Genomic DNA, 14,034 nt, shown 5'->3' with positions numbered 1-14,034 from the left:
TACAAAAAATAATGTCTCTGTACATAATTTTTAATTCCCTCATCATGCCTATTTCTTACGTTGATTTTCCCTTTAAAGGTAAAGCCACTGCAGTTGAGTAAGTCCGCCCAATTATGGCTGCTCTCTTTTGCTTTTGCTCTGTTCTGTTTTGTCACTGGAGTTTGGCTAAAATTTCTAATTAATTAGCTCCTTCCCCTTCAGGACCATTATTTCCAGACCTTTAGGAAGTGCAGTATTAAAGTTGTGTACATTATTTTTGGTAACATATTGTAAGCAACTAAAGGAGCTTCACTTGCCCTGTGACACTGCTGTTTGATAGACTCTCTTGGGCAGTCCTTCTGTAAAACTAATGGAAATAATGTCTAATACTTACTGGTTTAAAATCTGTGCTTTCAAAAAACAAAAATCTGTGCAGTCTATCTAATATTCTAGAAAGGTTCTTTGTATTCTGTTTCGCATTTTAATTGCAGACTGAACTCGTAAAATTTAGATTGATTATAAACAAATACTTCTCATATGCCTGCCTTAGTAAACAGTCTTTGTTCTAGCCATTTGATTTTTTTCTTCTCATATTTTAAACCAGTATAATTAATCTGTAGACTATATGATGCTTTGTTTTACAGAAGGAGGGGGGTGTGGGTGTGTATTTTCAGATTTATAGATTTTTTTAAAAAGATTTGTTTCTTATATAACAAATAATCATTTATTTGAGAAAACATTATTTTCTGTTGTGAAAGGCATCTGAAATCTAGCTCCCTCAAGTAGTTCTTTGAACTATTGTAGAGCACTCAAAAAAAAAACCTAGGTGAAATTTAGTTAGAGATTTCATAGAGTTTTGCCTTACAAATGCCCATAAGATACTTTAAGATATGCGCCCCACCCCCCCCAAAAAAAAAAAAACCTATCCATGGGCCAAGATGAATGGGTTTGACTGCAGTTCAGGTCAGACTCTTCACCAGATCATTTCTGTTTGTCTTGACACATGGCTCACTCTTCTGAAGTTGAATTGCCCTATTCCTTAGTGAATTATTTGACTCATCTACCTAGCCAATAAGAAGCAATTTTGTTTTGTAGAAATATTTAATATTCATTTCACAAAAATCCCTAAATAGCTTTCTTGAGGACAGGTAAATTTGAATACTGATGAGCAGTTTTTGTTTTTAATTTATTTATTAATTTTTGGCTGCATTGGGTCTTCGTTGATGTGCGCAGGCTTTCTCTAGCTGGCGAGCAGGGACTATTCTTCGTTTCAGTGCGCGGGCCTCTCATTGTGGTGGCTTCTCTTGTTGGGAAGCATGGGCCCTAAGCGTGCAGGCTTCAGTAGTTGTGGCACGTGGGCTCAGTAGCTGTGGCTCACAGGCTCTAGGGTGCAGGCTCAGTAGTTGTGGTGCACGGTCTTAGTTGCTCCGCGGCATGTGGGATCTTCCCGGACCAGAGCTCGAACCTGTGTCCCCTGCACTGGCAGGTGGATTCTTAACCACTGTGCCACCAGGGAAGCCCCCAAAATAAAATCTTGTGGGGAGTTTTTCCTGGACCTACTAACCCTTGAGATTTCAGTTTAGTTGGCTCTGGGGTTGGGCCCGGGCACTGTGATTTTTTTAAAGCCGTCCAGGTGATTCTAATGAGCAGCCAAGACTTGAGAACCACTGTGCTAAATCCTGCTCTATCCCAAGAGCTTCTGGTTCCCCCATTTATCTCCTATTTACTCTTTAAAATGTTCCCACAAAGAAATGTTTTTGATTTACTGTTTCCAGATATATCTTGTTCTCCCCCCCTCCCCCACCAAAGTCAGTCCTCAACTATTAGCAACAATGGGAAAGAATGAACATGAGTACATTAAATCCACAGATGATGAGAAATTATTTTAGTCAGGGGGTTTAAACCACCTCTCTTACCAAACCTATATATACAGGACCACAGATGTACTCAAATTGACTAAAATGAATTTTTACTGCCTCTTAATGTTCTTGTTTGCTGTTTGTTTGTTTTGGCACCCTGTCATCCAGATGGTAGCACCAGGAGGTAGTAAGTCAATTCAACAAGTATTTCTTGGGCACCTACTATAATAAAGGCACTATGAGGACAGCAAGGAGCTCACAGTCTTCACTGGGAAGGAGAGAATCCAAGGGCCTAGATAATCTATATTTTATATACTAATCCCTAGAACTGTCTGCATTTTATGAGTTAATGTATCTGAAGTACATGGGTACAGTGTCTATTAGGTAAGTCGTTGATATGTCCCTTTTTCTCTTTCAGGTATCCAAACTATTGACTCTACCCAGGCCCTGTTCCTTCCAATTGGAGCATCTGTCTCTCTCCTAGTAATGTTCTTCTTCTTTGACTCAGTTCAAGTAGTTTTTACAATATGTACAGCAGGTAAATGAGTTCCTCTATCTGATCTTAACATTAAGCTGAAAGGAAATTTTTAAAACTTTTTTAAAATCATCATTCAAAAATTAAGATTTATACGCTGCACTGTGCAAGTTTTTCTTCATAAGGCTGGCTTTTTCTCCCCCAACTCCTCCTTGAACCACTTGATACCTGTATCATCAGTTCAGTCCTGCAAGATACTTGATACCTGTATCATCCATTCAGACCTGCCAACCCAATCTGAATGAAAGGCCAGGGGTTGAAAACTCATGAGCTTTGTGGCACCAGAGCAGAATTGCTTTGGCTGTGGCTCCTTGTCTGCTAGGTTACCAGAAAGTCCAGTTGGCAGAGTAGTCGTTGGCAACCCCTACCCATGTTTCTGCCGATAGAAACACTCATAGCTGATCACAGCAATTCGACTGTCAGCTATCTGACCGTTTTCAAGCTGAGCGACGATGGACATGTGTGAAACATCAAAATGCTAGACTTGTTAGATCATACCCTGGCCCGCTGTTTATCATTTCTTGTTGAGATAGGTGAGAAAGAGAAAACCTACCAATGCTACCCCTATTTCAAATCAGGTAATCTTTTTTTAAGAGGTTGTCTGTGTGGTGCTAAAGAAAGATACTTTTCTTCTCTAGTTAATTAATACTATTGTATGCACTTGTCGAGAAAAGTATTCTGGGCAATGATTGTTTCCATAAGTCATGCCATTTTTCTTATGCTTAGTAAAATAATAAACAACAAAAAAATTAACCATACGTTTTCTTTCTCTAGTTCTTGCAACGATAGCTTTTGCTTTTCTTCTTCTCCCGATGTGCCAGTATTTAACAAGACCCTGTTCACCTCAGAACAAGTAAGGACTTGGGATTTTCCTCTAAATTGTAAACTTGTATATGTATGTTTTTGTCTCATACTTGATAGCAGTATTAGGGGTCTAAATTTTTGGTATTGACTGAAGCACACAAATGCCAGAAGACTGGAAAGTGAAATGTTTGATTTTTTTAAAACTGTAAGATAGTACTTCTTTTTGCACCTTTTCGTAGCAGAGGAAATATAAACAAATCTTAGGAAGTCAGAGTCACTGTAATATGCTTCCTTGCTTTGATTATATTGAAAGATGAGTTTTCTTTTGAAGCAACATTTTCATTCCTTTACTAGTTAATGGAATATGAAAATAGTGCTTGACTCAAACATTCTTTGCCTTTCGTCTTTGATGACCTAGAATATATACCAGCCACTGGGGTTTAATCCCAGTGTTCACACTTTAACTCCTAAAGCCGTTGCTCCATGGAAACAAAATGCTGTGCTAATGGAGAATGCTGTATGCACTTAGGAAATCAGTCACTTGGGGCAGCTGATTTTCCCAGGAATTAGTGATAACCATAGATGTACCATCTTAATTTTATTCATCTTTGCTTAATGAATTGAATTGTTGACTTTCTTCATTTTGTTTTCCTCATAAGAATTAGAATTTCCCCTACATTTAGATTTTCTAAAGATATTATCACTTTAAACTTCTCAATACCCATCCCATGTTGATAACTTGGGATAAAAAGTACATTATCTAATGGATGCAGAAGTATAATTCCTTTGAACTTTCTGTAGTTTTTTCCAGAGAGATTTGGGTATTTTGGATTTCTGGGTATCTAGGTATTGCCTACTATTTTAATCTGGCCATCACAAATTCTGATAATGAAGAACCAAAGGAGAGTTTGATTATTGAATATAATTTATTGTCCATTAGTCCAATACATGTTGTGTATTTTCCAGGATTTCCTTTGGTTGTTGTGGGCGTTTCACTGCTGCTGAATTACTATCATTCTCTCTGTCTGTCATGCTCGTCCTCATCTGGGTTCTTACTGGCCATTGGCTTCTCATGGATGGTAAGTAACTACTATGTGACAAGTTGAAATTTTAATATCATTTATGGTTAAATTTGTCCTCTCTTCCTCTACTTTCTGTGTTTTAGTAGTGGTACTTCTGATTACCATGAAAATTAGGTGTCCACAGATGGCGTTATGTATCAGATTTTTCATTATTTTTACCTACATTCTTAAGATCTTTTTTAATAACAGCTTTTTGGGGATGCAATTCACATACCATACAATTTACCTATTTAAAGTGTACAATTCGGGGGACTTCCCTGGTGGTGCAGTGGTTAAGAATCCGCCTGCCAATGCAGGGGACTCCTGTTCGAGCCCTGGTCCAGGAAGATCCCACATGTCATGGAGCAGCGAAGCCCGCGAGCCACAGCTACTGAAGCCCGTGTGCCTAGAGGCCGTGCTCTGCAACAAAGAGAAGCCACCGTAGTGAGAAGCCTGCACACCGCAACGAAGAGTAGCTCCCACTCACTGCAACTTGAGAAAGCCTGCATGCAGCAATGAAGACCCAGTGCAGCCAAAATTAATTAATTAATTAATTAACTTATTTTAAAAAATGAAGTGTACGATTCGGTGGTTTTTAGCATATTTGCAGAGTTGTGCAACCTACACTACAATCAGTTTGGGGGTTTTTTTGTTTTTTTAATTTTTTTTTTATTTTTGGCTGCATTGGGTCTTCGTTGCTGAGCAGGGGCTGGTCTTCGTTGCTGAGTGGGGGCTTCTCTTCATTGCAGTGCGCAGGCTTCTCATTGCGGTGGCTTCCCTTGTTGCAGAACACAGGCTCTAGGCACGTGGGCTTCAGTAGTTGTGGCACGTGGGCTCAGTAGTTGTGGCTCATGGGCTCTAGAGCACAGGCTAAGTAGTTGTGGCACACGGGCTTAGTTGCTCCGCGGCATGTGGGATCTTCCTGGACCAGGGCTCAAACTCGTGTCCCGTGCATTGGCAGGTGGCTTCTTAACCACTGTGCCCCCAGGGAAGTCCCCGGTTTGTTTTGTTGTTTGTTTTTTAAATGTATTTCGGTTGCGCTCGGTCTTAGTTGCGGCTCACTGGCGCCTCAGTTGTGGCATGTGAACTCTTAGTTGCGGCATGCATGTGGGATATAGTTGAACCTGGGCCCCCTACATTGGGAACACGGAGTCTTATCCTCTGCGCCACCAGAGAGGTCCCCTACAATCAGTTTTAGAGCATCCTCACATCCACCCTCCAAAACCCACAGCCAGTAGCAGTCACTTCCCCATTCCCCCCACCCCAGCCCCGGGCATCCACTAATCTACTTTCTATCTCTGTGAATTTGCCTCTTGTGGACATTTTGCATAAATAAAATTACATATGACCTTTTGTGTCTGCCTTCTTTCACTCAGCATAATGTTTTCAAGGTTCATCCATGTTGTAACTTGTATCAGTACTCCATTCCTTTTTATGGCCAAATACTGTTTAATTGTATAGATGCATTAATTTTATTTATCCATTCATCAGTTGTTTCCACTTTTTTGGCTATTGTGAATAATGCTACTGTGAAAACTGGAATACAAATTTTTGTGTAGACTATACTTTCTTAATATAAATGGAATTATACTGTAATATAATATCCATATTATATATAAATATATGTGGAATATATAATGTATGTCATGTAATATGTTGTATATGATAGAGATTTCTTTTGTGTAATAATATAAATACATGTCTATATCATTTTATAAAGGTACTAATAGCTAACATTTATTGAGTGCTTTTTATGCACTGGGCACTCTGCTGGGTGTTTTACATGGACTTTCTCATGTAATCCTGAATACAGCTCTTTGAAGTAGGTACTAGTATTGTTCTTATTTTACAGAAGAGGAAACAGGTTCTGAGAAGTGACTAACCACAGTCACAGAACTCCTGTGTATATTTCATACGTACTATCAAAACATCTTGATAGTTGTTTTGATAGAAGGACATTTCTCAGAGTCCGCCATTATTCTTCTGTTCTCTCCCTTAAGACATTGTTAGACTTTTATTTAAGACCCTGTAACCATCTCCACCTCTTTTTTCATTCAGTCCTTATTACTTCTCTTATTTTCATAGTTTGCTTTACTAATCTCATGAAATTTTATCTAACTGCTCTGCTCCACAAAGTCTGTTCACCTTTTCCTTTCTTGGTGTTTCAGAAGGGAAGGAAGCTGAAACACAAAAGTCAATTTTATACTGTTTGTAACACTATCTAAAGAATTTTTTTAAGGGAGGAATTTGGAAAGCAGAGATTATGGGTATGGATCACACTTTTTCCTGTTACCCATTCCAAGCAACCATGAGGCTAATCCAGACCTTGGAACGGAGCTCTTTGGAGGCAGTGCCACGTCTGAGGGGCTCCTCTCCTCTCCAGGCACTGTGTCCCTGGCAGCTCTGAGGACGGCTCAGCTACAGTGGTGCTGTCATTGAGTGTTCAGGGAGGCTCCCCAAACCCTTACTGGTCTTAACTTTTATATCGTTTTCTGTCATTGTTGCTACTTCCCAATATCTACTTGTCCAAGGATCTCTTACCAGTTTACACTAGTTACATTGCCCTTGTGACCAAGCTTAGTTTTCCCTCAAAAAAAAAAAAAAAAATGGAGAGAGTCTTTGAGCTTTTTAGTTGTTTGTTTCTCAGATTGGTATTTGATGTGTGTTTGACTTGTTTTCTGCTATTAACAGAAAAGATAGCTTTCTAGCATGTGACTGTAACATTCTGAAATATGTTCTTCTGAAAACAGAATGATAAATGTGGTTATTTTAAAGGGCGAGGCATGAAGTATGTTTTCAGAGTTATACCAAGAAGCATTAATATTAAGAAAGTACTTCAGAGTTTTTTGAACTAAATCTATAATTTTTTATCTACTCAGTTTCATCTTACAAATTAATCTTTTAAATTTGGGAAGACTTGAAAGAATTTGACCAGTAAGTGGTGTGGTATGTTTGCAAAAGCTGATGAATGAAGAAAAAGAGGCAAACTGTATGAATAGTTGAGCGTGTGTTTCAGGGATGTGACATGGCTGGTGGCACTGTTCAGTTGGGGGTGGGAGTGATTCTCATTCAACATGCTTGTATTAAGAACCTTCTCTGAAGTAGTCAGATGGGATGCATGCTGCCTCTTCAAACATGGAGTACGGGGGGGAGACTTGGTGGGCATGATTGGAAAGAGGTTATCGCTCAACTTAGAGAAGGAGTAGGTGGAGGCATAGGAGCAAAAGAAGAGGCTTGAGGCCAAGCGCGTGTGGTGCAGCACCATTCTGTGTGAGTTATGCCTTTACAGTCGGACTTGATTCTTCAGAGAGTAGGGGACCTTGTGATTTAAGGCAGGGAATGATGTGAACTGATTTTTGACAATGGCAGTGAAGAGTAAGTGGGGGAGAGAGACAGAAAATGGGAAAGGATACACACATCACACTAGGAAGTATGGGAATCATGACCGAGGTGTGCCGTGACAGTCAAGAGGAGCACCCCAGGTGGTTGCAGCCTGAGTGTGCGTGATGAAGGTTACGATAAGATGAAAAGGAACCCAGAGTTTCTTGTTTGGAAGATTAGGGATAGAATGACATTGTGTGGAGTCATGGAGAATCCTGTCATTGAGCAGTTCTGAGTTGTTGTGTTTAGTTTAGACCCAGGTGGGGAGGATGAGCATAAAATGAGTGGCTGGAACAGTGTCCTTAAGTAAGTGAAAAAGATGTGATCCAGGGTGCGCATTGGCTTTAAAGGAGCAAGGGCGATGCATCTGAAGTAATGGGGGGAGGCAGGAGATGAGAGCTGGGAGGCCGGAACTGAGCTTGGCTTAGAGATTTAGCATTCAGAACAGTCCCCTGGGTCTTAGTTGAGCACCATCTATAGCATGAGAAAAGGGATTTCTCCAAATACGAGCAGGTCACAGTTGGCTAACGGTGGGCACTTTGCACTAGTAAGGTGTAAACATCTTAGACTGGGGTTTAGGGCTGCCTGATTTTTTGAGGGACTTACAAACTCTGTTAGGTTTATGAGCTGAATAGCTTGTGGAGAGAAGCTGAGCCTGTGCTCCACACTGACTGCTGTCTCCTCCCCAGCCCTGGCCATGGGTCTCTGTGTCGCTATGATCGCCTTCGTCCGCCTGCCCAGCCTCAAGGTCTCCTGCCTGCTTCTCTCAGGGCTTTTAATCTACGATGTCTTTTGGGTGAGTGTCTGTTTCCCCAAAGCTGCTGCTCTCCTTTGTGTTTAATTGGAACATTCACTCCGGAAAATTTTTAACTCTAAATATCCAAAGTCTGCTTGCCAGAGTACCTCCTGTCTGAGACCACTCCGGCCTGCACTGTACCTGTTAAAAGGTGAGCAGGCAGCTTTCCGTGCCTGTGTTTGTCGAGACTCGTTACCATAGAGGGTACACGTGTGACTCTCGGGGTGGAAAAGGGAGCAGGCAGGCTAGGTTCTCTGCCCTGGAGCACTGGCAGCTCTGCTGTAAGGGCTTCCTCTGTGGGTGTGGAGAGAAAAAATCTGCACGTACACACAGGAGCAAAGATTTTCTTTCTCCTCAAAGCGTGCCGTCTAAAAAGCTTGATGATGCAGTACTGAGACTCTGCTCTTAAGAACAAAGAGGGCTGGTGCTGAGATCGGGGTGCTTCCAGCTCCCTCTGGTAAAGGTGACTCTCCCCTCGGCAGGTGTTTTTCTCTGCCTACATCTTTAATAGCAACGTCATGGTGAAGGTGGCCACACAGCCGGCTGACAATCCCCTTGACGTTCTATCCCGGAAGCTCCACCTGGGGCCCAATGTTGGGCGCGATGTTCCTCGCCTGTCTCTGCCTGGAAAACTGGTCTTCCCCAGGTAAGACTGGCGTGTCGGCCTCATCTCATGATGGTGAGGACACTGCCTTCCTCTGCCCCTCTGTTCCCCAGTTTGTCTGTCTTTGTCATCAGCATTCTGATGCTGGACTGGAAAAGGGTTGTGAGTCATCTCCATTTTACAGATGGGGTCAAGAATACTGACTTAACTTGCAAAGACTGATCATTAAGTGATACAGGTGCAGCTTTTTAATATTGAATAATGTTATCAAACAACTCTATGTTACCCCTGTTACCATAGTTTAAAGTTGGCTAGAGGGAATTAACGGGAGAATCTGGATCTTTTTTACTTCTAAGACATTTGTAAAAATGTCTTAATGCTAAAATTATACAGTTCCTGGAACTATAATCTTGGAAAAATTAATGTGCTGCTTTAATCTCCCATGTCTGGTAGTAGTAGGTGCTTATTTGAAGTCTTAGCAGTGAATGTGTGACACATAGTGAGCTGCTTGACATTTCTAGAGGTGGCAGCACTCAAGCAGATGGCTCCAGCAGTCACTTAGGCGGTGCTCTCCCGAAGCACTTAGGGTGGGGCTGAAGACCTCAATCGCCAGTACTCTTGTGGCTCTTAATCTCTGAACTCTTAAAAACTAGTGTTGTTAAACCCATAGAGATTGCCATCTACCGTTCAGATAAGTTCTTTGACTTCTTAGAAAGTGAACAGACTTTGCGCAGGAGGAGAAATGGGGTTGTAGAAGGCGGCACCCCTGACATGTGACACTACGTTCCAGCTCCACTGGCAGTCACTTCTCTATGTTGGGCATTGGAGACATCGTGATGCCTGGACTCCTGTTGTGCTTTGTCCTTCGTTACGACAACTACAAAAAGCAAGCCAACGGTGACTCCTGCAGTGCCTCTGGACCCGCCAACATCTCCGGACGCATGCAGAAGGTTTCCTACTTTCACTGCACCCTCATTGGATACTTCGTAGGTAAGAGAACCAGAGAGACTGCATGCAGTCCCCTCTCTGGCTGTCCTCCAACCCCTGGAATTAAATCAGGTCTTCTAGCTGCAGATGCCAGATGAAAGGAAAGCAGTGACTCTGGTTGCTGTTATAAACAACCACAAAGGAAAAAAACTGACCCATGAGATGAAAGATGCTCTATGTGTTGGCCAGCAGCCTAGTTCCTTATCCAATAATATGTTTGAAGAACATTGCAGGAAAAGTGTGGTCAGGCCTCAAAGTTGAGAAGACCTACCACACGATGAAATCTTCGGCTTGAGTTTAACGAATGTCATGTTTATTCCCTACTTTATTAGACAGATACTTCCTTTCATCTGCTCTAACATTTCCATCACCTCTGATCTCGGACTCTCCCTCGGCCAGCTTTTCTCTAGCCAGCTCTGATTCAGGCAGACAGGAAGAGACGGTTGTAATTGGGCTAGTAACCTGTTTGTACTCCAACAGCTACGACAGTGAACGGAAAGGAGCACCTTTCTTGCCTCTGTGCCTCCTACTGAAGGAGCACCTCATAGTCCACGGTGCTCTCATAGGTGTGGGTTCATTGCCACTCCACTCCACTGGCTCTGAGGGGGGCAGGGCAACTGTGGTATCCCCATTAGACGGATGAGCAGGCTGAGGCTCAAGACGTGAAAGGCCTTAGCCAAGGTTATATGGCTGTCATAAGCAGCAGAGAGCAGCAGAGTTGAAACTTGAACCCAGGTCTCTGCCTCCAAGTCTGTCATCATATACCACAGGAGACAGAGGGAGACCAGGCACACTCAGGGCTGAAATGAGGCCTGGAACCAGGGACCTGGGCATGGAGTGGGACTTGGGCTACTCACAGGTCCTTAGAATTCTACGCTTCTGAAAGCTGTGCTGCTCCCTGTTTCTTTACCTGCTCAAGCTGGGCATTTCACTCCCCACCATTGGATGGAATGTGTCACATTACAGCTGTACAATCTCAGGACTGTGCCAAGCAGCAGCCAGGTAACAGCGGCTCTCCTCTCTCGGGGCTGTCCCCTTGGAGTTATTCACGAATGTTTCTGTCTCCCGGCAGGTCTACTCACTGCTACTGTGGCGTCTCGAATTCACCGAGCAGCCCAGCCCGCCCTTCTCTATTTGGTGCCATTTACCTTATTGCCACTCCTCACGATGGCCTATTTAAAGGTGAGAGAGGCAGTTATAAACCAGTGAAAGCAATAACATGGCATTGACCCTGGACTTGGGTATGTATTCTCCTCGCTGGAGGTGGTTCTGCTTAAGACCCTAACCTCTTGATCTTGAGAGCGGGATCTTTTTGTTTTTGTTGTTTGGGGAGGATTTTGTTTGTTTGCCTGCTTTTTTTTGCTAACCTGATACTAGCAACCTCTTCCAGGTTCTTACAGCCATTGGCTGACAATACTCATGAGTAGACCCCTTACCACCTGGTCATGGATTAATTAACTGAAATCCCTAAAGCCCCGCTACAGAGACTTCCTGCTTCTCTTAAAAAACAGCACCCTGGGGCCTCCCTGGTGGCGCAGTGGTTGAGAGTCCGCCTGCCGATGCAGGCGACATGGGTTCGTGCTCCGGTCCGGGAAGATCCCACGTGCCGCAGAGCGTCTGGGCCCGTGAGCCATGGCCACTGGGCCTGCGCGTCTGGAGCCTGTGCTTCGCAACGGGAGAGGCCACAACAGTGAGAGGCCCGCGTACCGCAAAAAAAAAAAAAAAAAGCACCCTGTTGCCACCTAATAGCCCTTTAATACTCTGCATTAAAGTTTGGAAATAATTAAGAAATGCATTGTAAAAGCTAAGGGCATTATCTGATTTACAAGATTTATATTATCATCCACATTTTACAGATGATGAAACAGGCACAGAGGTTCATTATCTTGCCTAGATCATCTGAATCATAAGTGATAAACTGCCACCAGGGCGGAGTTGGTAAAAGCCCTTACCCACTCAAGGGGCCTAAGAGCCCTTCTAGGAGTTCTTCAAAGAATGAGGGGTTACTTTTCAGTGAGTAAAATTTGAATGTTCTTTGATTCTCCACAGAAGCAATCTGATCTGAGATCAGGAGTCAGAAAGGACTTGTAGGTATGTATGCCTCGAGTTGAAATCTGTGACTTAGTGAAGTTCCTTCTTTCCCAGGGTGACCTACGGCGGATGTGGTCTGAGCCATTCCACTCCAAGTCCAGCAGCTCCCGATTCCTGGAAGTATGATGGATCACAGAGAGCGACCAGAATGGCCTCTCAGTCCTTTTCTGTCCACGTGTGGTTTTGTTTCCTCTTAGAGCTGGCCTGGTACTTGGAGATCTACCTGTCTAAGGACTGCCATGTGACCGGATTATGCATTTGCAGGAGCGAGGTGCTGGAGCCTGCGTGGTTCCTTCTCTTCCTGCCGTTGGAGAGGTGGAGCCCCTCCTGAAGTGACAGGCCTTCCCCAGCACTCCTCCCTCCCCGTTTTTATGGATCTGCACCAGACTGTTAACCTTTGGGGGACGGAGATGTGACTGTTTAAACTGACAAGGGCAAGGAGTTGTTCTATACCTTTGAACACTAAAAGGATGAAAAACATTAGCGAACTGGTTTCCTCAGTGAACCCTCAAGAACTTTTGGGACCAGTTTCCTATGGGGGACTCAGTTTCAGAGAACTGAGACAGAAACTCTTCTGTCATTATATTCTTCTTTCCGTTTTTTGGATTTATTAAATATTTTCTGTGGTGTGAAGTGACTTATTAAATCCACAGACACTGAGTGACTTCTTACAACATACACATAAGAATTTGTTGTAATGAGTTCACGTCCACCCAGATGTTGTGTTGGCAGTGAACGAGGGCACGGTTTTTATACATACATACACACACATGCACATGGATATATATGAATAAACAAAAATTAAAACCTGCTAAGATCATGCTGTATAGCAGACAGGGGCTTGCTGTAATTTTTAGCATGTAGAGCAGTTCACTCTGGCTTCCTTGTATATGGATAAGCGGCTGTCTTTCCCTCCACAACTGAACGTGCAGTTAAAAAACAGTATAGTATTTGTACTGATATACTCATGGACTTTAGGGGATGCTCATTTGGTTTTTGATCAGTGTAGCAAATTAGGGATGAAAAGTTAAAACTTTTTGGCCCTTTTTTCATTTTTACAGGCTTCTCCCTTGCAGGGTTTTTGATAGTTTCTTCTTGAACCAGTGCATGTATTATAGCAGCAGGTGTCTTTGTGCTTTCTGATCATAGTAATGTACTACTTGTAAATACATTTTTCTATTTTCTATTTTTTTGTATTTTTTTTTTTGGCATTTTGTTTCATTGGTGTGCTGTATTTTCCATGCCCTCACTCCTTTAAGAAAAAAAAAGGAAAAAAGCAACACGATCCTGTCCTTGCTGTTGTGATTATAGTCTTGGTTTACCTGTTGTGACAACTGGGTTTTGGGGACAAATGTCAAACACCCCTGGAGATGGGCCCTACGTTCCAGGAATTGTGGCAAGAATGAGCTGCTGTGACCCTTAAATCTGCCCGTGTGCTGTGGCCTTGGCTGGAGACCCAGTGTCCCAGCAGTGACTAGTGGGAGTGGTGTCCACAGCCTGAGGGGAAATTGCCCGTTGTTTGGAGGCAGAGAGAAGCCGGGGATTGGCCTGCCCACCTGAGAGCAGGGGTTGGAGAAGGGCCCATGTTTCCTGGGCTCTCCCTTAAGCAGGTGACCTGTGTATAAACTGGGGCGCTGTGGGCCCCATGGCTGGAGGTCACGGTGGGTGGCACTCACAGGTGGTGCACGTGGCAGTAAGGGTGGTGTGCTCCTCCGTCATGTCTTCAGATCCTGCTGAAGGCTGTATGTTTTTTGTTGTTTTGTTGGTTTTTTTTTTTTTTTAAATAAATGACTCCTTTCTAGCCTTTGTTACCTCATCTTCACTTTTGGTTGTTGGTACCAAATGGAGCTCCCGTCCCCTCCCACCTGCTCTGCCTGTTCAGGAGACTGACTTCAGGAAGCCCCTGTCTGTCTCCAGATGGGGTCTCCTGCAGCTCT

The 14,034-nt window shown here is 43.2% G+C and overlaps 1 protein-coding gene across 4 annotated transcripts in view; it reads left to right on the top strand.

The window, feature by feature from the left end:
• SPPL3 (signal peptide peptidase like 3) overlaps nucleotides 1-12,726 on the top strand; it is a 122,064-nt gene extending 109,338 nt beyond the window's left edge. The window contains exons 4-11 of one of the 4 annotated variants that reach the window (XM_019950204.3): nucleotides 2,257-2,376; nucleotides 3,148-3,226; nucleotides 4,144-4,256; nucleotides 8,309-8,415; nucleotides 8,898-9,061; nucleotides 9,810-10,009; nucleotides 11,079-11,188; nucleotides 12,056-12,726. In XM_019950204.3, the coding sequence (XP_019805763.1) occupies nucleotides 2,257-2,376; nucleotides 3,148-3,226; nucleotides 4,144-4,256; nucleotides 8,309-8,415; nucleotides 8,898-9,061; nucleotides 9,810-10,009; nucleotides 11,079-11,188; nucleotides 12,056-12,097 (935 nt within the window). In that variant the 3' untranslated portion in view covers nucleotides 12,098-12,726. Of the gene's footprint in view, nucleotides 1-2,256; nucleotides 2,377-3,147; nucleotides 3,227-4,143; nucleotides 4,257-8,308; nucleotides 8,416-8,897; nucleotides 9,062-9,809; nucleotides 10,010-11,078; nucleotides 11,248-12,055 lie in introns of all 4 variants that reach the window. The other 3 variants (XM_019950205.3, XM_033837052.2, XM_019950203.3) reach the window with 3 other exon arrangements.
• The last annotated feature ends 1,308 nt before the right edge of the window (nucleotides 12,727-14,034 follow it).

The sequence above is a fragment of the Tursiops truncatus genome, chromosome 13, assembly GCF_011762595.2.
Source record: "Tursiops truncatus isolate mTurTru1 chromosome 13, mTurTru1.mat.Y, whole genome shotgun sequence".
NCBI classification, from domain to species: domain Eukaryota; kingdom Metazoa; phylum Chordata; class Mammalia; order Artiodactyla; family Delphinidae; genus Tursiops; species Tursiops truncatus.
This window is presented reverse-complemented; position numbering and strand designations above follow the sequence as displayed.